General features: G+C 38.2%; 1 protein-coding gene across 10 annotated transcripts in view; it reads right to left on the reverse strand.

The window, feature by feature from the left end:
• Window positions 1–22,692, reverse strand: part of LOC106087167 (PDZ and LIM domain protein 4) — a 75,346-nt gene that overhangs the window by 48,681 nt on the left and 3,973 nt on the right. For 2 of the 10 annotated variants that reach the window (XM_013252109.2, XM_013252108.2), the window contains exon 1: window positions 4,648–5,049. The exons of 6 other annotated variants lie outside the window; for them this stretch is intronic. In XM_013252109.2, the coding sequence (XP_013107563.1) occupies window positions 4,648–4,764 (117 nt within the window). In that variant the 5' untranslated portion in view covers window positions 4,765–5,049. Of the gene's footprint in view, window positions 1–4,647; window positions 5,052–22,692 lie in introns of those variants that run through there. 2 more of the 10 variants (XM_013252115.2, XM_013252110.2) reach the window with 2 other exon arrangements.

Raw genomic sequence — 22,692 nt, forward strand, 5'->3', positions numbered from 1 at the left:
TCGTTTTGTCAAGCGTATGACAGTTGCAAACAACAAAACAACAAAATTTGTTTTTGTAACTTAAGTCTTTGATAAACTCCTTAAGTGACAAACAATTATTGCTATCCTCATAAAAAAAAGGTATTTTGATAATAGCAAGCACTGTCTTTTGACTATTAGTAATCAATTTTGATGCCATCTCAGCAAAATATTTGCAATTTTAGAATAGCAGCCTGATTGCTTAATACTATACCACAGTAGCGACAGACCAAGGCTTCTGACGATGATCGAACCCACGACCCCTGCACTGATAATCCAAGCACGCTACCAACTCGGCTACCGGGGCGAGTTGGTAGCGGGATTTGATGTTGCCTTTTGAGGGTGTAAACATACTTTGCTTACAACATTCCAGTAAAATCGGACAATAATTAAGGTTTTTAGGGCCTCGGTTTATATAGGAGCTATATCAGCATATAGACCGATACGGATCAAATTTGGCAATGATGTTGAAAGTCAAAAAGACGTCTTTGTGTCGGAGATAAGTTGAGGCATCTAGGGGCTCAAGAATTCAAAGCCGTTGATTGGTTTATATGGGGGCTATATCCAAATCGGAACCGATATGGCCCATTTGCAGTCCCTAAGGACGTATAGCAATAAGAAATATATGTTCAAAATTTCAAGCGGATATCTTCATTCGTTGACTGCTATCGTGTTTTCGAATAATCGGAGAGACGGACGGACATGGCTAGAATGTCAAGATGATCAATAATATATATACCTAATGGGGAGCCCATCCTAAGGTCGTCAGTTTAAAAATACTATTGTGAATTGTCAAAATTCTATCTCTTGAAGCAACTATGTATGCCTTAAAAGCAAAACAATTTGTTTGCTATTAAAGCAAATTAGGTTTGTCGGCTCAGCTTTTATATGAGTTAAATATTTTAGCAGATCTTGTAGTAATAATAGCAGAGAGTGTTAGTTAAAATAAAATAAAATAATAAACACAGCAGTCTGCTTTTCCATTTTCGACAGACAATACACCTAACAAAATTATTTGCTATTTTGAATAGTTTAGGTTGAAGGGTGCGGATATTAATCCGCCCTATGCCACTATGGACATACACCTAAGCCAGTAATCGTATTTTGAATAAAAAATTCTCTTTTATATACGAAAGCAAACGAAATACTCTGATACTGAAGATTTATCCGAAGAACAGTAAGCCTTATGAAAGTGACATTTTATCTTGACCTGTAAAAAAGTTTCTCAAACTTAAAAAAACCACCACCTTCATATGCTGTCTATTCTCAAAAAAAAAAAAAAAAACACTGCTTGTTACTAATTGACTATATTTATAAACTTAAAAATTATTACTAATTTTTGCTTAATTGCTATTTGACAAAAAATAAAACGCTATGTTTCCAGGGGAAAAATGCGTTTTTATTTGAAGTTAATTAGCCGGAAATAATTTTTTGCTTAACAACAAGTAGAAAAAGAAACAAGTAAAAAGGCATTAATTAGGCCGGACCGATCTTTGGATACCCACCACCTCGGGTATATATGTAAACCACCTTTCGTCATAATCCGGTGAAAAATGCATACCTTATGCCCCATAGCAGCTATACAGAAATATGTACCGATTTGGACCAAATACTAATAAGTGCAAGTCATTGTTCAATTGTGCATAACAAAATAATGGTCCTTTTGGTAGCTATATCTAAAAATAAACCCATCTGAACCATATACGCACGGATGTCGAAAATCCTAACATAAGTCACTGTGTCAAATGTCAGTGAAATCGGATGATAAATGCGCCTTTTATGGGGCCAAGACTTTAAATCAAGATATCGGTCTATATGGCAGCTATATCCAAATCTGGACCGATTTAGACCAAGTTGCAGAAAAATTTTGAAGAGCTTAACACAACTCACTGTCCCAAATTTCGGCGAAATCGGACAATAAATTCGCCTTTTATGGCCCAAAGACCTTAAAGCGAGAGATCAGTCTATATGGCAGCTATATCCGAATGTGGACCGATCTGATCCAAAATGAAGAAGAATATCGAAGGGCCTAACACAACTCATTGTCCCAAATTTCGGCGACATCGGACAATAAATGCTCATTTTATGGGCCCAAAACCTTAAATCGAGAGATCGGTCTATATGACAGCTTTATCCAAATCTGGACCGATCCATGCCATATTGCAGAAGTATGTCGAGGGGCTTAACTTAACTCGCTGTCCTAAATTTCCGCGATTTTCGCTTTTTATGGGCTCAAAACCATAAATTGAGAGATCGGTCTATATGAACCAAATCGGATTAGATTTAGCTATAGCTTTCATATATAACTCTCATCTGATATGACCTTTTAAGGCCGTATAAGCCACAATTTTGATCCGGTCTTTAGAAGATGTTAAATGTGACGTCTTAATACGTGTGCAACATCGGTTCAGATTTAGATAAAGTTCTCATATATCTTTCATCTGATATGGACTTTAGGGACTGTACTAGACACAATTTTGATTCAATCTTTACAAAATCTTGTATGAGATGTTTGATTTAACGGCCCAATACAGAAACATTTCATTATGAAACAAGGGCAAACTTCTCACATATCAATGGGTGCTGTCCGATTCAAGATTAAGCTCAATGATTAGAGACCTCCTTTTTATAACCAAGTCCGAAAGGCGCGCGCAGTGCAACACCTTTTTGGGAAAATGTTTTTACATGGCAAAATATCTGACAAATGTCGCCAGTATTAGGATGGCATAACCACCGCTGACAATTTATTTCTGCTGTTCTCGCCAGGATTCAAACCCAGGCTTTTAGCGCCATAGGCGGACATGCTAACCTCTGCGCTACGGTGCCACCCAATCTTTCAACTCACCGCTATGTAATACACCATTATATTGGGTTGCCCAAAAAGTAATTGCGAATTTTTAAATGCATTTTTAATAAAACTTAGAACGAACTTTAATCAAATATACTTTTTTACACTTTTTTTCTAAAGCAAGCTAAAAGTTACAGCTGAAAACTGACAGAAGAAAGAATGCAATTACAGAGTCACAAGCTGTGAAAAAATTTGTCAACGCCGACTATATGAAAAATCCGCAATTACTTTTTGGGCAACCATACTATTGCATACGATTTTGCTATGATTGCTTGAGAAGCTCTCACCCATATAGGCTAACTTCAATGGACAGCGTATGGCAGGCAATGAATATGCAATGCAACACACATTAACAAACCAAAAATGAATGCAAATCTTTTTAAAAGGTAATTCTATACAATTTCGTATTTCGCCATCAAAACATAATCGCAATGCTAAACAAAAACAAGTATGATTCTGCACATGTTTGAAAAACTTCGAAAGACCGTCGTGCACATTACATGCAATCAGTGGCGCATTAGGCCAATATTTTGATTGACCATTAAGGCCAATATTGTGATATGCCAAAACGTTTGAAATCATTAATTTAATTATAAGAACATTCTGATATATGGTGTCTAACTTTGACATTATTTCAAGGATTTTGGGTAAGAAAGTTAAAATATGTTGACATTGTTTGTTGATTTCACAAGAATTTATCAAATGTGGTCATTGTACACACATCTGCACCAAGAGCAGAGAACAATTTCAAACACTTGCATATACATATATGTGTAATTTTCAGAGACGACACATTAACACACACATACATGCATATGCCTCTAAAGGTAGCTAAATACCTGAGAAGCAAAATGTTTGTACGTAATTGTTGTTGTTGGTGAGTTGTTTACATGACGACGCAGCCAAAGGCGTCTTGTGCTGTATTTTGCAAGGGGGAAGAATAGAAAGAGACTTTGTCTATACAAGACATTCATCATTTTTTGAGAGCAGAAAAAAGGGAAAATAAACACCACTGTTTTTTTTTGGTAAATTAAAGAAAAAGCGCAATTTGCCACGATTACAAATTACAATAAAAATCAAGTGAGAGAGAAAAAAAAACTTTGCAAACAAAACTGGCTAAATTGATGCCAACTGTGAGCAATGAAAAAAAAACGACAACAGGAAAACATGGTACCAATATTTATTGGCGGCCAGGTTGTGGGAGAGTAGCAAGTGGTGGCATTTGACGGAGGCTTTGTTATTCTTGGGCGCTGTGGTTTGATGTTTTGTTTTCATTCACAATGTGCGGTGGTATGGCTGCCACCATTATGCCTTACTTTACATTTCGCTTAGTTTTGATAGTGGCATTGTTTAATTTTTTGTTATTTTTTTGTAAATTTTAGTTTCTTTATTGTGTTTTTTTTTTTTTTTTTTTTGAGGGAGAATGTTTTGTTGTGGTAAATAAACTTGGCAAATCAATTTTCTGCTCGTTAACCAAATTTTTGATGAATTACAAACCAAAGAGGACGCAAGAGATATTTGCAGACGTTGGGCATAAGACATTAAGCAATAAATGTCCTTAAAAGCAAAAGACAATCGGCACAGCGTTGTCAGATCGATGAACACAACATTTTAAAATTTCGCTGGGTGACAGATAGTCAGATAGATATCTCACATTGCATAATGGCATTCAATTTCATCATCGTCCAAATAAAAATCAAATTGCACACACAAAAAATAATGTCATTGTCATCACAGTCACTAAAAATATTTTTCGATATTTGTTTTTGTTTTTGTTTTACCCGTGTAATTATCAAAGGCGTATCTAGATCATTGCCACCGACCAGACGTATACCCCAGGGAGTATTTTGACCATCACGTTTGAGTACTACCGCAAATTCATGCAGTTTAGGGCTCATGATCCTCCGTTTACTTCTTCTTCTTCAGCGACAACACCAACGGCAAGAGTTTGTTGTGACTTCGAAAACTAATTTGAAATGTTTAATTTTCCGTTACAAAAACTTCTTCGCACGAAAAATCGTTCAATTGTCTTTTTCGTTTTTTTTTTGTGATTTCTCTCAGTTAGAGATAATGATTTGCTGACTTTTGCAAAAAAAAAATAGATCTTGTAATTTATACGGTTTGGTATAAAAAGAATAGAACGTTTTGATCGTATTGAAAGCTGCCCAAGTACTAAATTTAAAAACACAAATCCGAATAAACAAGTATTTTTTTGCGTTTTCCTGCTTCTTCTTCATGTTATTTTTTGCAATTTTGTGTCTCATCTCCTTTCTTCATTCAACATCAGCTGCTGCGGTTGTTGCGGCTACCGAGCGAGCATCTGCGGCATCTTTTTGTATTGCGGCTAGTGTTGTTTTTTGTGTGTCGTTGTAGTTGTTGTTGGTGTTGCTGATTTTTACATACAGATGTATCAATTTATCTGTTCCTTTCTTACGGCTATGCCTGCCTGCCTGCGCCACACTGACCCATTCGAGTGGATCCGTGTATGTGTTCTATGGACCATGCCAAAGCTAAATAGTACCCGATACGATTTCAGGAACGTGTCCCAATAGGGGGTCTTTTTTAAGGTAAATGAACTTCCCATTATTACTGCTATTAGTTTAGGTTTGAGAGAGATGTCAATCATATCAATGCAATACAAACGGACCCGTATCGTCTGGGGTAAGTCATAGTCGATTTCCGCTTAAAATTGGCCCATGAGGCTAAACGTGGTGCATAAATTAGCAGTTTCTCAACAATAAGGACGATACTTGAAGTATTTCAGCCCCAATACATAGCAATAAAAAAACCAAGTTATAGTCCGATTCGGACCATAAATGAATGCTGAACGTTATAGAAGTCATTGTTTAAGTTTTCAGTTCATTCGTATTAGATTTTCGCCTTGTAGGGGCTTAAGAAGCTAAATCGGGAGATAGGTTTATATGGGAGTAGTATCAAGCTATTGATCGATTCAGACCATATTAAACTTTTATGTTGAAGGTCATGAGAGAAGCCGTTGTACAAAATTGTTCCAAATCGGTTGAAAATTGGGCCGTCTAGAGGCTCAAGAAGTCAAGATCCCAGATCGGTTTATATGGCAGCTATATCATGTTATGAACCGATTTGCACCATACTAAACACAGTTATTGGAAGTCATAACAAAACACTACGTGCAAAATTTCAGCCAAATCGGATGAGAATTGCGCGCTCTATTGGCTCAAGAAGTCAAGTTCCCAGATTGGTTTATATGACAGCTAAACCAGATTTTAATCCGATTTGAACCATACTTAAAAAAGTTGTTGAAAACACTACGTGCAAAATTTCAGTCCAATCGGTCGAGAATTGCGCCCTTTAGAGGCTCAAGAACTCAAGACCCAAGATCGGTTCATATGGCAGCTATATCAAAACATGGACCGATTTGAACCATACTTAGCGCTGTTGTTGAAAGTGATACGAAAACACTATGCGCAAAATTTCAGTCAAATCGGATGAGAATTGCTCCCTCTAGAGGCTCAAGAAGTCAAGATCCCAGATCGGTTTATATAACAGCTATACCAGATTATGTACCGATTTGCGCCATACTTTGCACAGTTATTGGAAGACATAACAAAACACCTCATGCAAAATTTCAGCCAAATCGGATGAGAATTGCGCGCTCTATTGGCTCAAGAAGTCAAGATCCCAGATCGGTTCATATGACAGCTATACCAGATTATGAACCGATTTGAATCATACTTGAAACAGTTGTTGAAAGTGACACCAAAACACCACGTGCGAAATTTCAGTCAAATCGGACGAGAATTGCGCCCTCTGGAGGCTCAAGAAGTCAAGATCCAAGATCGGTTTATATGGCGGCTATATCAAAACATGGACCGATATGGCCCATTTACAATCCCTACTGACCTACACTAATAAGAAGTATTCGTGCCAAATTTAAAGCGGCTAGCTTTACTCCTTCGAAAGTTGGCGTGCGTACGGGCGGTTGGACAAAATGGACAAAATGTCGTAACTTTTATCCGCAAATGTCGTAACTTTTATCCGCATAACTAGTTATTCTTGGTGGGCAGTAGAAAAAACAAATGCTGAGTTTAATTTAAGAAGTCTATTCAAACTTCTCGAAGGCCACTGTAGCGCAGAGGTTTGCATGCCCACCTATGACGCTGAACGCCTGGGTTCGAATCTTGGCGAGAACATCAGAAAAAAATTTTCATCAGTGGTTATTTCCTTCTAATGCTGGTAAAAAGATTACAAGTAACAAGTAAAACGGCGGTAAGTTCAGACGTAAACCACCTTTCGTCAAAATCCGGTGAAAAATGCATACTTTACGTCCCATAGCAGCTATATCGAAATATGTTACGATTTAGACCAAATACCAATAAGTACAAGTCATTGTGTATAACAAAACATTGATCTTTTAAGTAGCTTTAACTAAAAATAAACCGATCTGAACCATAAACGACACGGATGTTCAAAAGCCTAACATAAGTCACTGTGTCAAATTTTAGTGAAATCGGATTATAAATGAGCCTTGTATGAAACCAAGACTTTAAATCGAGATATCGGTCTATATGGCAGCTATATCCAAATCTAGACCGATTTGGGCCAAGTTGCAGAAAAATTTCGAGGAGACTAACACAACTCACTGTCCCAAAATTCGGCGAGATCGGAATGCGTCTTTTATGGGCCTTAAATCAAGAGATGAGTCTATATGGCAGCTATATCCAAATCTGCACCAATCAGTGCCGTATTGCAGAAGTATGTCGAGGGGATTAACTTGACTCACTGTCCCAAATTTCGGTGACATCGGACAATAAATACGCCTTTTATGGGCCCAAAACATTAAATCGAGAGACCAGTCTATATGGCAGCTATATCCAAATCTGGACCGATATCTGCCATACAGCAGAAGTATGTCGAGGGGCCTATTTTAAATCACTGTCCCAAATTTCGCCAACATCGGACAATAAATGCACCCTTTATGGCACCCTTAAATCGGGACATCGGTCTATATGGCAGCTTTATCCAAACCTGGACCGATCTGAGCCAAATTAACGAAAAATGTCGAAGGGCCTAACACAACTCAACATATAGTCCGATATAGCCCATCTTCTAACTTAACCTGCTTCTGCTTATGGGCAAAAAAAAGGATTCCTCTCCTCTCCTCTCCTCTCCTCTCCTCTCCTCTCCTCTCCTCTCCTCTCCTCTCCTCTCCTCTCCTCTCCTCTCCTCTCCTCTCCTCTCCTCTCCTCTCCTCTCCTCTCCTCTCCTCTCCTCTCCTCTCCTCTCCTCTCCTCTCCTCTCCTCTCCTCTCCTCTCCTCTCCTCTCCTCTCCTCTCCTCTCCTCTCCTCTCCTCTCCTCTCCTCTCCTCTCCTCTCCTCTCCTCTCCTCTCCTCTCCTCTCCTCTCCTCTCCTCTCCTCTCCTCTCCTCTCCTCTCCTCTCCTCTCCTCTCCTCTCCTCTCCTCTCCTCTCCTCTCCTCTCCTCTCCTCTCCTCTCCTCTCCTCTCCTCTCCTCTCCTCTCCTCTCCTCTCCTCTCCTCTCCTCTCCTCTCCTCTCCTCTCCTCTCCTCTCCTCTCCTCTCCTCTCCTCTCCTCTCCTCTCCTCTCCTCTCCTCTCCTCTCCTCTCCTCTCCTCTCCTCTCCTCTCCTCTCCTCTCCTCTCCTCTCCTCTCCTCTCCTCTCCTCTCCTCTCCTCTCCTCTCCTCTCCTCTCCTCTCCTCTCCTCTCCTCTCTTCTCCAATTTCTGCGCTACGATGGCTTCCAACCTTTATCACCTATCACGAGGTCAAATAAACCTATTTTAAGGCTGCAATAAATTTTATGAATACGACCGTAAGCCTGCATATAAAACTTTTCGAAACAGAAGAAAGATGAGCGAAATTCCTAGTGAAATAATGGTGTCGTTTAATCGTAGCGACTTTCTTTCGAAGAAAGTTTCTTATTTTCAAGTTTTCCTACCACCGTAGGATAGGGGGTATATTCATTTAGTCATTCCGGATCGGATATATTTCGGATCGTCGTAAAATTCTAAGACGATTTAATGATGTCCGTGTTTCTGTCCGTCTGTTGCAATCACTCTAGAGCCTTTAAAAATTGAGATATTGAGGAAAAATTTGGCAAGTAAGTTCTTGAACGGGCCAAATCGGACCATATTTGGATATAGCTGCTATATAGACCGATTTTCCGATATAGGGTTTAATGCCAATAAAAACTTTATTTTTCATCCGACTTTGCTGAAATATGAAACTGTAAGTAGTTTAAGGCTTCCCGATAACCGATCTCCCGATAAAGGGTCTGAAGACCATAAAAGCTTTTTTATTACTCGATTTCGCTGAAATTTGCAACAGTGAGTTATTTTAAGCCTCCCGACATCTGATCTAAATATGGATTAGATCGGTACATATTTAGATATAGCTGCCATATAGACCGATCTCCCGATAAAGGGTCTGAATGCCATAAAAGCTTTATTTAATATTCGATTTCGCTGAAATTTTGAATAGTGTGCAATTTTAAGCCTCTCAACATCCGACCCAAATATGGTACAGATCGGACTATATTTAGATATAGCTGCCATATAGACCGATCTCCTGATATGGAGTCTGAAGGCCATAAAAGCTTTATTTTTTAACCGATTTCGCTGTAATTTGAAACAGTGAGTACTTAATGCCGGGCCGAACTTAATGCCTTTTTACTTGTTTTTCCTTAAACCCAACTAAATAACATAACAACCATTTCGATATTGTTTAGTGTTCATATAGAAAATTTCTGTAATGCATTTATATGCTAAATGCCCTGGAATCGATTCCAATTCATACTCCGGAAAAGCTCCCCTGTATACAATTTAAACAGAACACCTCTGTGCAAATACTGACATTGTCTTTGCTTGGATGTGTAATTATTTCATTATTTTATTTTCATTATACTCAAATCTCTTTTTAATTTTCCTTTTGCTGTTATTGTGTGCTTTTTCCCAAATTGCCTATGCCCGTTGCTTTGCTTTGGAAGCGCGAATCATCTAAACACAAAAATACACAAATCTTGAAGTTTAATATTTTGCCAAAGCAGCAAAAAAAGCAAGAACTTGCGTAGATCTCTTTAAAGTGTTCTTTTGGTTCATTACAACAATGTATCAATCACCATATCCCATTCAAGCATACCAAGAACTTTTTCACACACAAAAAAAAGAACAATGTGACAAATAACGAAAATATCTCTCAGGGCATCTGATGTTAGACACTGACCACAACCATTCAACCACCACCCTCAAGATGGATGCGAAAATAGATCAAAAACGGTGTGTTGTTGGGTGCAGTTCTTCATAGTGATGATGGTGATGATGATGATGTTCAAGATGATTGCGAAGCCATGGTGCTAAATGTGGTTGATGCATTTGCAAGTCTTTCCGCATTGTCAAAATAGTAACAGAACGAAATGCATGTAGGAGATTGGTCACTAGCTGTGAATCTACCTACCAATCTAGCTACCTCTTCACACCTTATTATCGGGCGTAACACGGTATAATTAATCAACTTTCACTTTTCTCTGGCATTAAATTAAAGAGAAGCATATTGTGGCCATTGTTATTGTCTTGTTAACACAGACCTCTTTTTTATTTAGAATCTGATGAATAGTTTTTCCCACTGTCCCACTGCTCTGGGGTGTAAAAAATAAAATAGTTTCATCATTGCTGTTGGGATTAAATTTAAATAAAATATTTTTAGCTTTTAGAAAATACAGAAGTTGGGACAACAACAACAACAACAACAACAACAACAACAGCAACACCAACAACGTCAACCCCAAATATCACCGATTGAAGAATTATCGAACAAGTGTTCTACTCAATGTTGTTTATTTTAGAAATTTGCTTTGCAGCATGGAATACAATTAATTACTGGACCCATGACATTTTGGGGATTTTCTACTCTTCCGCTAAAGAACATTATCAAGAAACGTTACATTCTATTTTTGGTCAATGAGCCAATTGCAAATAATTCGATTCCTAGCAAAGAATGAGTTCAAAGTACAAATTGAGCTAAAATGGGCTATGAGTTTTCGCAACAAATGAGTAACTTCCCTATTCGAAAAAAATTAACCGAAAACAAAGAAAATTCCTGAAAATTTACAATTCTTTGTACGTAACAGCTGAGGGGTTGTTGCAGCAATTCCATGTTTCTTGCAATATACGATCAGTTTTCCTTATATTATAAAATAAAGTGGTACATGTAAATTTGGACTTTTCTTGTTGTTGAATTTTCCTTCGTTGATTTAATTATTATGACGATGTGGTGTAATATTTTCAACGTCTGACATGACAACACGAGTTGATAAATTGTTTTGGTCGGAGGACGTCAATGTAGCCGTTTGTATGTCATATAATATGTTTAAAAACCACCAAATTGTTGTATGAAAATTTTTGATATTTTGAAATAAAAAACATTGATCGGAATGAAAATCCAATATGAAAAATATAAGACAAGTGTTTAAGCAAAAAAAAAAAAAAAAAATCATAAAATAAAATTAAAAAAAAAAAACATGTAAAAAGGCATTGAGTTCGGCCGGGCCTACCGAGGTGGTGGGTATCCAAAGTTCGATGATGGGTATCCAATTCGGTGAAAATTGGATAACTAAAGCACCCAAATTCGGCACGAAGATTGAGTGGTCTAATATATATGTCTCTATTCAATTTTGTAGAACAAAATATTGGTCTCTTTGGCAGATATATCCAACTATAAACCGAGCTGAACCATATTAAGGTCGAATATCGTGAGGCTAAGAAAGACTCATCGTTTCAAATTACAGCGAAATCTGGTAATAAATAAAGCTTTTATGGGCGGCTATATCTAAGTATAATCCGATCAGAATCATGTTTAGGTTGGATGTTGGGAGGTCTTAACCTACTCACTGTTTCAAATTTCAGCGAAATCGGGTAATAAATAAAGCTTTTATTGGCTTTGGACACCTTAGCGGCAGACCGGTCTATATGGCAGCTATATCTAAATATAGTCCGATCAGAATCATGTTTAGGTTGGATGTTGGAAGGTCTTAACCTACTCACTGTTTTAAATCTCAGCGAAATCGGATAAAAAAATATAGCTTTTATGGCCTTCAGACCCTTTATCGGCAGATCGGTCTATATGACAGCTATATCTAAATATGACCCGGTCTGTACCATATAGGGGTCGGATGTTAGAAGGCTTAAACTGCGCACTATTCCAAATTTCAGCGAAATCGGGTAATATATAAAGCTTTTATGGTCTTCAGACCCATATCGGAAGATCGGTCTATATGACAGCTATATCTAAATATGGTCCGATCTGTACCATATTGGGGTCGGATATTGGGAGGCTTAAAACTGCGCACTATTCCAAATTTCAGCGAAATCGAATAATAAATAAAGCTTTTATGGCCTTCAGACCCTTATCGGCAGATCGGTCTATATGACAGCTATATCTTAATATGGCCCGATCTGTACCATATTTGGGTCGAATGTCTTAAAACTGCGAACTATTCCAAATTTCAGCGAAATCGGATAAAAAATAAAGCTTTTATGGCCCTCAGACCCCTTATCGGCAGATCGCTCTATATGACAGCTATATCTTTTATGGCCTTCAAACCCCTTTTCGCGAGATCGGCCTATATGGCAGCTATATCTAAATGAAGTCCGATCTGAACCATATTAAGGTCGGGTATCAGTAGGCTTAAAATAACTCACTGTTTCAAATTTTAACGAAATCGGTTAAAAAGTAAAGCTTTTATGGACATCAGACCCTTTATCGGCAGATCGGTCTATATGACAGCTATATCTTAACATAGTCCGATGTGAACCATATTAAACTGAGCACTATTCCAAATTTCAGCGAAATCGGAAAAAATAAAGCTTTTATGGCCTTCAGACCCTCTATCGGGAGATCGATCTATATGACAGCGAAATCGATGTCCTATCTGCACCATATTTAGGTCAGATGTCGGGAGTCTTAAAACTACGAACTATTCCAAATTTCAGCAAAATAAATAAATAAAGCTTCAGACCCTTTATCGGGAGATCGATCTATATGGCAGCTATATCTAAATATGGACCGATCTATTCCATATTTAGATCAGATGTCGGGAAGCCTTAAACTACTCTCTCTTTCAAATTGCAGCAAAATCGGATCAAAAATAAAGCATTTATGGGCATTAGACCCTTTATCGGAAAATCGGTCCGAATAGCAGCTATATCCAAATATCGTCCTATTTGGCCCGTTCAAGAACTTAACCAGCGTGCGTGAAAAAAGACTTATCTGTGCCAAATTTCAACACAATATCTCAATTTTTGAAGGCTGTAGAGTGATTACAACAGACGGACGGATAGACGGATAGACACACGGACATCGTTAAATCGTCTTAGAATATTACGACGATCGGTAATATATGTACTTTGTAAGGTCGGAAATTGATATTTCGATGTGTTGCAAATGGAATGACTAAATGAATATTCCCCCTATCCTACGGTGGGTATACAAATTTAGAGATGAAGTAGTTGGTGGAATTTTTCAGAGAACAAATGTCAAAAATCTCAAGAAAAATAAATAAAATCGTATGATATAAAAATCGATTCTATTTAATTCATTGTGAATTTTTTTGCATTTCATCCCTTAGATAGGTAGTAATTTTGATCAATACGAATATTTCGAAGATTTCTTTGCAAGCAACAAATATTGCAAATCAAAAAAATAAATATTTTAAAATATTGACCACTTACCTTGCAATTCCCACGATGTCAGCAATCCTATCGTTCGATATATTTCTGACTCCAGCGTTGGACTTCCTGTGCGTTAGTAAGTTAGAATCTTGGATAAGTTGTATAGCTGGATTAAGCAAATTTAGATTCTTTGAGAAAAAATTATTAATGTGTAATTATAAAAATAAATTTTGTATTGTTTTGTGTTCATGTGTACGTTTATCATCAAGTTTTGTTCAAATAGGTGTAATACAATAATTTGGTATAGAAAAGTAGAGCCACCCACCACAGGGTATTTTGTGTAATTTTTAGAGTAATCATGGGGTTAGCTGATGCAGCATAGAGCAAGTAGCATGATATTCAAGCAGTTTTTTTTTCATCAATTCGAACATACATAATTTCAAATGTAAATGAATGAGCATAAATGGCCAGATCTAATCAATAGAATTCGAATAAGTTCTCCAGCATATTGTTATTTGTTGTGGCATATGGTGTTATACCATTTAGATTGGACACGCCGCCATCCAAACATGCTAAAAATTGTGAACGTACCTTTTTAACCCTGTCGTTGAAGGTTCATATAACATGAACAGACGGAAAGAATATTTTAAATTCTTTCTAATATACTTAAGACTTTTGAATATGGAAGAACCATTGTTTCATTCAGCGATAAACTTACCACATGTAGAATATCTAAGAGACCAAACACAACCTACAGAAAACTTTTTTTTAATTTTCTTGGAACTCTAAATGTACTACTCAAAGTTTGAAGTATTTTTGTTTTTTCGGGTCCGAGTTGTTTAGGTTGTTTTATTTGACAATACAGCGGATTCGCTGGTTTATGGACAGTTTATGTTTATGTATTTTAACGTTTACCAACACTAACACTCATCGGAAGAAGTCAAGTATCAAAAAAATCAAAAAAATAAGTAATTTTATGTATAAACTAAATATTTCTCGGAGTTCATAATTGTCTTTTTTTAACACTTTGCAATTTTTTGCATTTCAGAACGTTTAATCATTGATTAAATATGTTGCATCTTCCTCTTTTAGTATTATAATCCCGACTGAATGATTACATCATATGTTTCTAGACGCTTACCAACAATGTCATTAATAAACGGCGATAATAGACTGGGATAAGCCAAGTCACTTATTAAGCATTTTTATACCCACCACCGTAGGATAGGGGGTATATTCATTTAGTCATTCCGTTTGCAACACATTGAAATATCCATTTTCGACCCTATAAAGTATATATATTTGTGATCAGCGTAAAAATCTAAGACGGTCTAGCCATGTCCATCCGTCTGTCTGTTGATATCAAGCTACACTCTTTAAAAATAAAGATATTGAGCTGAAACTTTGCACAGATTCTTTTTTTGTCCATAAGCAGGTTAAGTTCGAAGATGGGCTATATCGGACTATATCTTGATATAGCCCCCATATAGACCGATCCGCCGATCTAGGGTTTTAGGCCCATAAAAGCCATATTTATTATCCGATTTTGCTGAAATTTGGGACAGTGAGTTGTGTTAGTCCCTTCGACATCTTTCTTCAATTTGGCGTAGATCGGTCCAGATTTGGATATAACTGTCATATAGACCGATCCGCCGATTAAGGGTCTTAGGCCCATAAATGGCGCATTTATTCTCCAATTTTGCTGAAATTTGGGACAGTGAGTAAAGTAAGGCCCTGCGATGTATTTTTGCAATATGGCACAGATCGGTTCAGATTTGGATATAGCTGCCATATAGACCGATCACTTGATTTAAGGTTTTTGGCCCATAAAAGGCGAATTTATTGTCCGATATCGCCGAACTTTGGAACAGTGAGTTGTGTTACGCTCTTCAACATTCGTCTTTAATTTGGCCCAGATCGGTCCTGATTTGGATATGGCTGCCATTTAGACCGATCTCTCGATTTAAGGTCTTGCGCACATAAAAGCCAAAATTTATTCTCCGATGTCGCCGAAATTCGGGATGGTGAGTTGTGCTGAGCCTCTCGATATACTTCTGCAATATGTCACAGATCGGTCTAGATTTGGATATAGCTGCCATATAGACCGATCTCTCGATTTAAGGTATGGGCCCATAAAAGCCAAAATTTATTGTCCGATGTCGCCGAAATTTGGGATAGTGAGTTGTAATGAGCCTCTCGACATACTTCTGCAATATGGCACAGATCGGTCCAGATTTGGATATAGCTGCCATATAGACCGATCTCTCGATTTAAGGTTTTGAGCCCATAAAAGACGCATTTATTGTCCGATGGCGCCGAAATTTGGGCCAGCGAGTTGTGTTAGGCTCTTCGACATCCTTCGTCAATTTGGCCCAAATCGGTCCAGATTAGGATATAGCTGCCATATAGACCGATCTCTCGATTTAAGGTCATTGACCCATAAAAGGTGCATTTATTGTCCGATGTGGCCGAAATTTCGAACAGTGAGTAAAGTTAAGCCCCTCGATATCTTTCTGCAATATGGCACAGATCGATCCAGATTTGAATACAGCTGCCATATAGACCGATCTCTCGATTTAAGGCTTTGAGCCCATAAAAGGCGCATTTATTGTCCGATGTCGCCGAAATTTGGCACAGTGAGTTGTGTTAGGTCACTCGACATCTTTCGTCAGATTGGTCTAGATTCGTCCAGATTTGGATATAGCTGCCATATAGACCGATCTCTCGATTTAAGGTCTTGGGCCCATAAAAGACGCATTTATTGTCCGGAACAGGAAATTTGGAACAGAACAATATTTTGTTCTTTATACCCTTCACCACGACTGTGGTACAGGGTATTATAAGTTTATGCATTTGTTTGCAGATTTGGATATGGCTCCCCTTTATATGTATCGCCTGATTTGCACTTATGTGGCCGTAGTAACAACAATTTTCAAACGACTTGTTTCAAAGTCGGTTCAAATTTAGATATAGTTCTCATATACATATATATTAATGTATTGCCCAAATTTATAACTTTGCCCTTTCTTTACTGGTTTTATTGTTTTTTTTTTTTTTTTTTTTGAAAAACTTTTTACTACTTTGTCCGGTGTTGGAGTCGAGATAATTTTCTTGGGCTCTGGGTTGTCCTGGACTGCGCAGCCCTGTTTAAAATACCATTTTTTCTGTTGGCTAGTAACACTGCAATAAAATTCTGATAATAAAATGTATTTTTCGTAAATAAAATTTAAATTAATGTGATTATGTACTTGTATTTATGTATACACACACATAATTAACCTTAATATGTCTAATCCAATAATGTTTAGTAGTGGAAAATCCATTTTTATTTTTTATTTGAAAAAACCATTATATTAGGGTGGGGTGTAAATAAATTGATTAAAAACTTTCTTCTCATGTGATTTCTGGTTTGTGTTTATATCACTAAAAGTGACAAATAAAAACGTGCTAAGTTCGGGCGATGTTTTATTATCGCGTTATAACAATACTGCTGGCCAAACGTCATGGTGGTGGGTCAAAAAAACTGCAACAAAGTTTGAAGGCGAGTGAAGGCTCGAATCCAAAGAAATTTACGCCGTAGTTTCAAACGGCACTCGATCTTACACCCAAACAAAAAAAGAAGGTGATTTTACTATCATCGTGTCCTCTGACGAGAAATTTCTCAGTTGAGTAATCGTGTTGAAGGTGTGGATGGATGTGACCGCCAATCTCCGTTCTCCAATTGTTCTTATCGAGACTGACGTCAAGGTAAATTCGACTTGTTATTAGGAAAAGATGTTGGAAGTTGGTTGGAGCCGAAGGCACGCACAAATTTCGGACGTAGACCTTGGATGTGCATATCAACAAGACTTGGCATCGTTACTTTACCCATTGGGGTAATCCAAGAATGGCTAAAAAATCATGTTCCACATTTCATTTCGTCCACCCGGTGCCATCCAATTCGCCAAATGCCAATCCGATGGACTTTTCTATTTGGGTCATTTTAGAGATCAAGGTAAGGGCTAAAACGAAATCCGATGGAACATGCGCCTTTCCAGCTATATCGAAATATGGTCCGATCTGGACCAAACTCGGCAAGGGGTCTAACACACTCCCTGTTCCATATATCAGCGAATCGGATAATGAATGTGTCTTATATGAAGGCGTAAATTGGGAGATCGGTCTAAATGGCCATTATATACATATATTGTCCGATCTGCACCATATTTGCGAAGGATGAGTAGGTGTTTTATTGTAAAAATTTATAAAAAAAATAGCGTAATTAATATACCATTTATGAGTGAACTTCAACCGAGATCGGTCTCTATGGGCACTATATCCAAACATGGCCCGATCTAAGCCATGCTCAGTAGGGTCGTCCAAATGTTTAAAACATGGCCCTGTGTCGGACATGTTTTAAACATGTTAAAGCGAGATCGGTGTATATGGAAGCTATAACCAATAATAGACCAATCGGAACCATATGCGTCACGGATGTAGAGAAGTTTAACACAACTCACTGGCTAAATTTCAGAGGATAGGGTAATAAATGGGTGCAACAACTTGAACAACTTGAATAGGGAGATCGGTACACATGGCAGTTATATACAAATACAGACCGATCTGAACAATTATGTCAAATTTCAACAAAATCGGGGAATAAATTCGACTTTTATAGGCCTAAGACCATTTTGTCGGGGGATCGGTCTATATGGGGGCTATATCAAGATATATTCCGATGTAACACATTTCATCTTCGAACGTAACATATGGACAAAAAATTTATTTGTGCAAAGTTTCAGCTCGGTTACATATTGGGTTGCCCAAAAAGTAACTGCGGATTTTTCATATAGTCGGCGTTGACAAATTTTTTCACAGCTTGTGACTCTGTGATTGCATTCTTTCTTCTGTCAGTTATCAGCTGTTACTTTTAGCTTGCTTTAGAAAAAACGTGTAAAAAAGTATATTTGATTTCATTCTAAGTTTGATTAAAAATGCATTTACTTTCTTTTAAAAAATCCGCAATTACTTTTTGGGCAACCCAATAGATCCATCAATACGGATGAATTCAAACTGTACGACCAGGTGGGCTTTAGAAACACTAGAACTGGTTATATCTAGAAGGTTAAACGACCACTGTAGTGTACGTCAAGTGGAGATCTTTGCAATGAAAGTAATGGTGGAGTGATTAAGATATAATGTCTTAACAACGATTGGCTTTAATATTTTCTCAGACAGCCATTAAATCTCAGCCAACATTTTTAATTCATAAACCGCTATCAGCTATCGCAGATCTCTCATGAGATCGCTGAATAGTTAAAACTCACCTGTTCTGGGTGCCGGGTCACGGAAACGAGCTTGCGAAACTTAGGAACTACCTTACACATTCTGGACGAATTGAAATCTGTGGGTATGCCTTCAGGATCAGGCCCGAAGGGCAAGGATTAACAGATGGTCCCAAAGTGCAGGTGTTGAACACATCGAATTTATGTGGCCCAATCTAGATTGAATAGAATATTTGAAGCCACCGTAGCGCAGAGGTTAGCATATCCGCCTATGACGCTGAACGCCTGGGTTCGAATTCTGGCGAAACCATCAGAAAAAAAATTTCAGCGTTGGTTTTCCCCTCCTAATGCTGGCAACATTTGTGAGGTACTATGACATGTAAAACTTCTCTCCAAAGTGGTGTCACACTGCGGCACGCCGTTCGGACTCGGCTATAAAAAGAAGGTCCTCTCTCATTGAGCTTAAACTTGAATCGGACTGCACTCATTGATATGTGAGAAGTTTGTCCTTGTTCCTTTGTTGAATGTTCATGGGCAAAATTTGCAATCTAGATTTGTAGAGGTCTACCGCTTTTCTGTCGCTGGCTATAACAAACGTCTGAGTCATTGTGTCCGTCATGACAAGTCACTGTCTGATCCGATAACATGCTGACAGAATGAAGGTTGCAACCTCTGCAGATGTTTAGTCTCGCGCTCGCAGGTAGAAGGAGTTCCGCATGTCTGAGTTAGCGGATGTGAACATTTGCGGGTTGTTTGGATTTTTAAAGAGATCTGAATGGTTCAACTGGACAGCATCTTCATTCTTACGTTCCTGTGGTATCACAATGGACGAAAAAGTCTAAGTAATGCCACCTGTACCTAAAGGGTCGGAAAAGGATATTACCACCCGTTCTTCAGTGGATGATATAAAAATATGCCGATATGGATGCGCTGATGACAGCCATTGTAAGGAAGTGAGACAAAATACAGGCAGCTTGCAACTCGGTTTTTGGCCTAGTCAAGGCAAAAGATGGTCTCATCGAGCAAAAGTGAATGAATTCTAACATTTTTATTACCATCAAGCATTTTTGTTCTATGAAGCAATAAAAAATGTTCGTCTGTTTTTGCTTTCTTTTTTCGGTCTTAAAATCTTACAGAGATTCCATTGTAGGATATTGTCCGGCTCTAAACCTAAACAAAACAATTTTTAAAAGTCGGCAGAAATGTGGTGTTGCTAAAAGCATTTGACGGGCTATCCGTAACGCGATTTCGGGTTCGCCATGAACCTTCATCAGCGGAATTTGTCAAGTGCGAAGAGTAAATGGGTTTTGCAGCAGTTTTTTGTGTTTGTTGTTAGTAGCAATGATGGATAAGTTGAATTTGAACAAAATAAGTAAGTTTTTACTTGTGGAGAAAGTAGACTTTTAGAGCTCTGTTCAAATTCAGTTGTGTGCTTTACGACCTACACTATCTTAATTGGTATGTAGAGCACCATTGACCCATTTGACAAATTGCGCTGATGAAGGTTCATGGCGAACCGGAAATCACGATAGGAGGTCAAGTGCTTTTAGCAACCCCACATTTTTGCTGACTTTTAAATGCCTTTTGGCTATGCTATTCTTTGAGCAGAAAGGCATTAAACAAAATGGTCTTAAGCTGCACAATATCCTGCAATGGAATCTCAAAAAAAAAAATTCGCACAAAAAAAATCTGGTCGTTTGAATTGGTAACACTTCTTATAGGCTGTTGGAATTGTTACTCAGCCAAATAGGTCTATATTAAGATATAGGTCCCATACAAACCGATCTCCCAATATGACTTCTTGAAACCTTATAAGACGCACTTCTTGTCCTTTTGGGCTACCTGTATCCTAACTGTCCTGTTGTTGCCATTAGGAAACGGGACATTTCTCTCTTCTAAGGACACCTAGAGGTTGAAGCAAGCTGTATTAAAAATCTTTAAAGTTCAAATACTAAATAAATCGTCCAAAAATATTCATAAAAAAATGTCAGATGAATTCGGCTTAAACCCTGGGGACTTTCAAATACCTCCAAATATTAGGAACTCCAATTATTAGTATCAAATTGGGCAATCGGACATATGCTACTTCGTCTTAGAATGTCAAGAAGACATGCACTTTGCTCAGATCAATATTTTGAGGTGTAACATACGGAATCACAAGATTAGTTTTGTATACCTAGGTTGGCCAGGTCCTCAAAGCGTGGGAAAAAGCCTATCGTAAGTCACTGTGTCAAATTTCAGTGAAATCGGATTATAAATGCGCCTTTTATGGGGACAAGACTTTAATTCGAGATACCGGTCTATATGGCAGCTATATCCAAATCTAGACCAATTTGGGCCAAATTGCAGAAAGTTGCTGAAGAGTCTAACACAACTCGCTGTCCCAAATTTCGTCAAAATCGGACGATAAATGCGCCTTTTATGGCCCCAAAACCTTAATTCGAGAGATTGGTCTATATGGCAGCTATATTCAAATCTGGACCGATCTGAGCCAAATTGAAGAAGCATGTCGAAGGGCCCAACACAACTCACTGTCCCAAATTTCGGCGAAATCGGACAATAAATGCTCCATTTATGGGCCCAAAACCTTAAATCGAGAGATCGGTTTACATGGCAGCTATATGCAAATCTTGATCGATCTAGGCCAAATTGCAGAATTATGTCAAGGGGTTTAACTTAAATCATTGTCCCAAATTTCGGCGACTTCCGACAATAAATGCGTCTTTTATGGGCCTAAAACCTTAAATCGAGAGATCGCTCTATATGGCAGCTATATCCAAATCTGGACCGATCTGAGCCAAATTAAAGGGGAATGTTGAGGGGCCTAACACAACTCACTGTCCCAAATTTCGGCAAAATCGGACAATAAATGCGCCCTTTATGGCGCCAAAGCCTTAATTCGAGAGATCGGTCTATATGGCAGCTGTATTCAAATCTGGACCGATCTGGGCCAAATTGAAGAAGAATGCCAAAGGTCCTAACACAACTTACTGTCCCAAATTTCGGCGACATCAAACAATGAATACGGCTTTTATGGGCTCAAAACCTTAAATCGAGAGATCGGTCTATATGGCAGCCATATCCAAATCGGGACCGATCTATGCCATATTGAAGAAGTATGTCGAGGGGCTTATCTTAACACACGGTCCCAAATTTCGGCGACGTCGTACAGTTAATGCGCCTTTTATGGGCCCAAGGCCTTAAATCGAAAGATCGGTCTATAAGGCAGCTATGTTCAAATCTGGACCGATCTGGACATCTGTCCCAAATTCCAGCAAAATCGGATAATAAATGTTGCTTTTATGGGACTAATACCCTAAATCGGCGGATCGGTTTGTATGGTAGCTACATCCAAATCTGGACCGATCAGAGCCAAATTGAAGAAGGATGTCGAAGGGCTCAACACAACTCACTGTCCCAAATTTCAGCAGAATCGGATAATAAATGTGGTTTTTATGGGCCGATCGACGGATCGGTCTATTAGGGGGCTATATCAATATATAGTCCGATATAGTCCATCTTCGAACTTAACCTGATTATGGACAAAAAAAGAATCTGTGGAAAGTTAAAGCTCAATAGCTCTATTTTTAAAGACTGGAGCGTGATATCAACAGACAGACGGACGGACGGACGGACAGACGGACGAACGGACAGACGGACGGACGGACAGAGAGACAGACAGACAGCCGGAAGAATGGGCATGGCTGCATCGTCATAGATTTTTACACTGATCAAGAACATATGTACCTTATAGGGTCGGAAATTGATATTTCGATGAGTTGCAAACGGAATGATAAAATGAATATACCCCCATCCTTCGGTGGTGCGTATACCAAGTAAAAACTGACTATTTTCGTTGCGTCGAATATTGAACACCCATCACCATGGATTTGTCTAAAA

Source organism: Stomoxys calcitrans, chromosome 1 (assembly GCF_963082655.1).
Source record: "Stomoxys calcitrans chromosome 1, idStoCalc2.1, whole genome shotgun sequence".
In the NCBI taxonomy this organism is placed as follows: Eukaryota; Metazoa; Arthropoda; class Insecta; order Diptera; family Muscidae; genus Stomoxys; species Stomoxys calcitrans.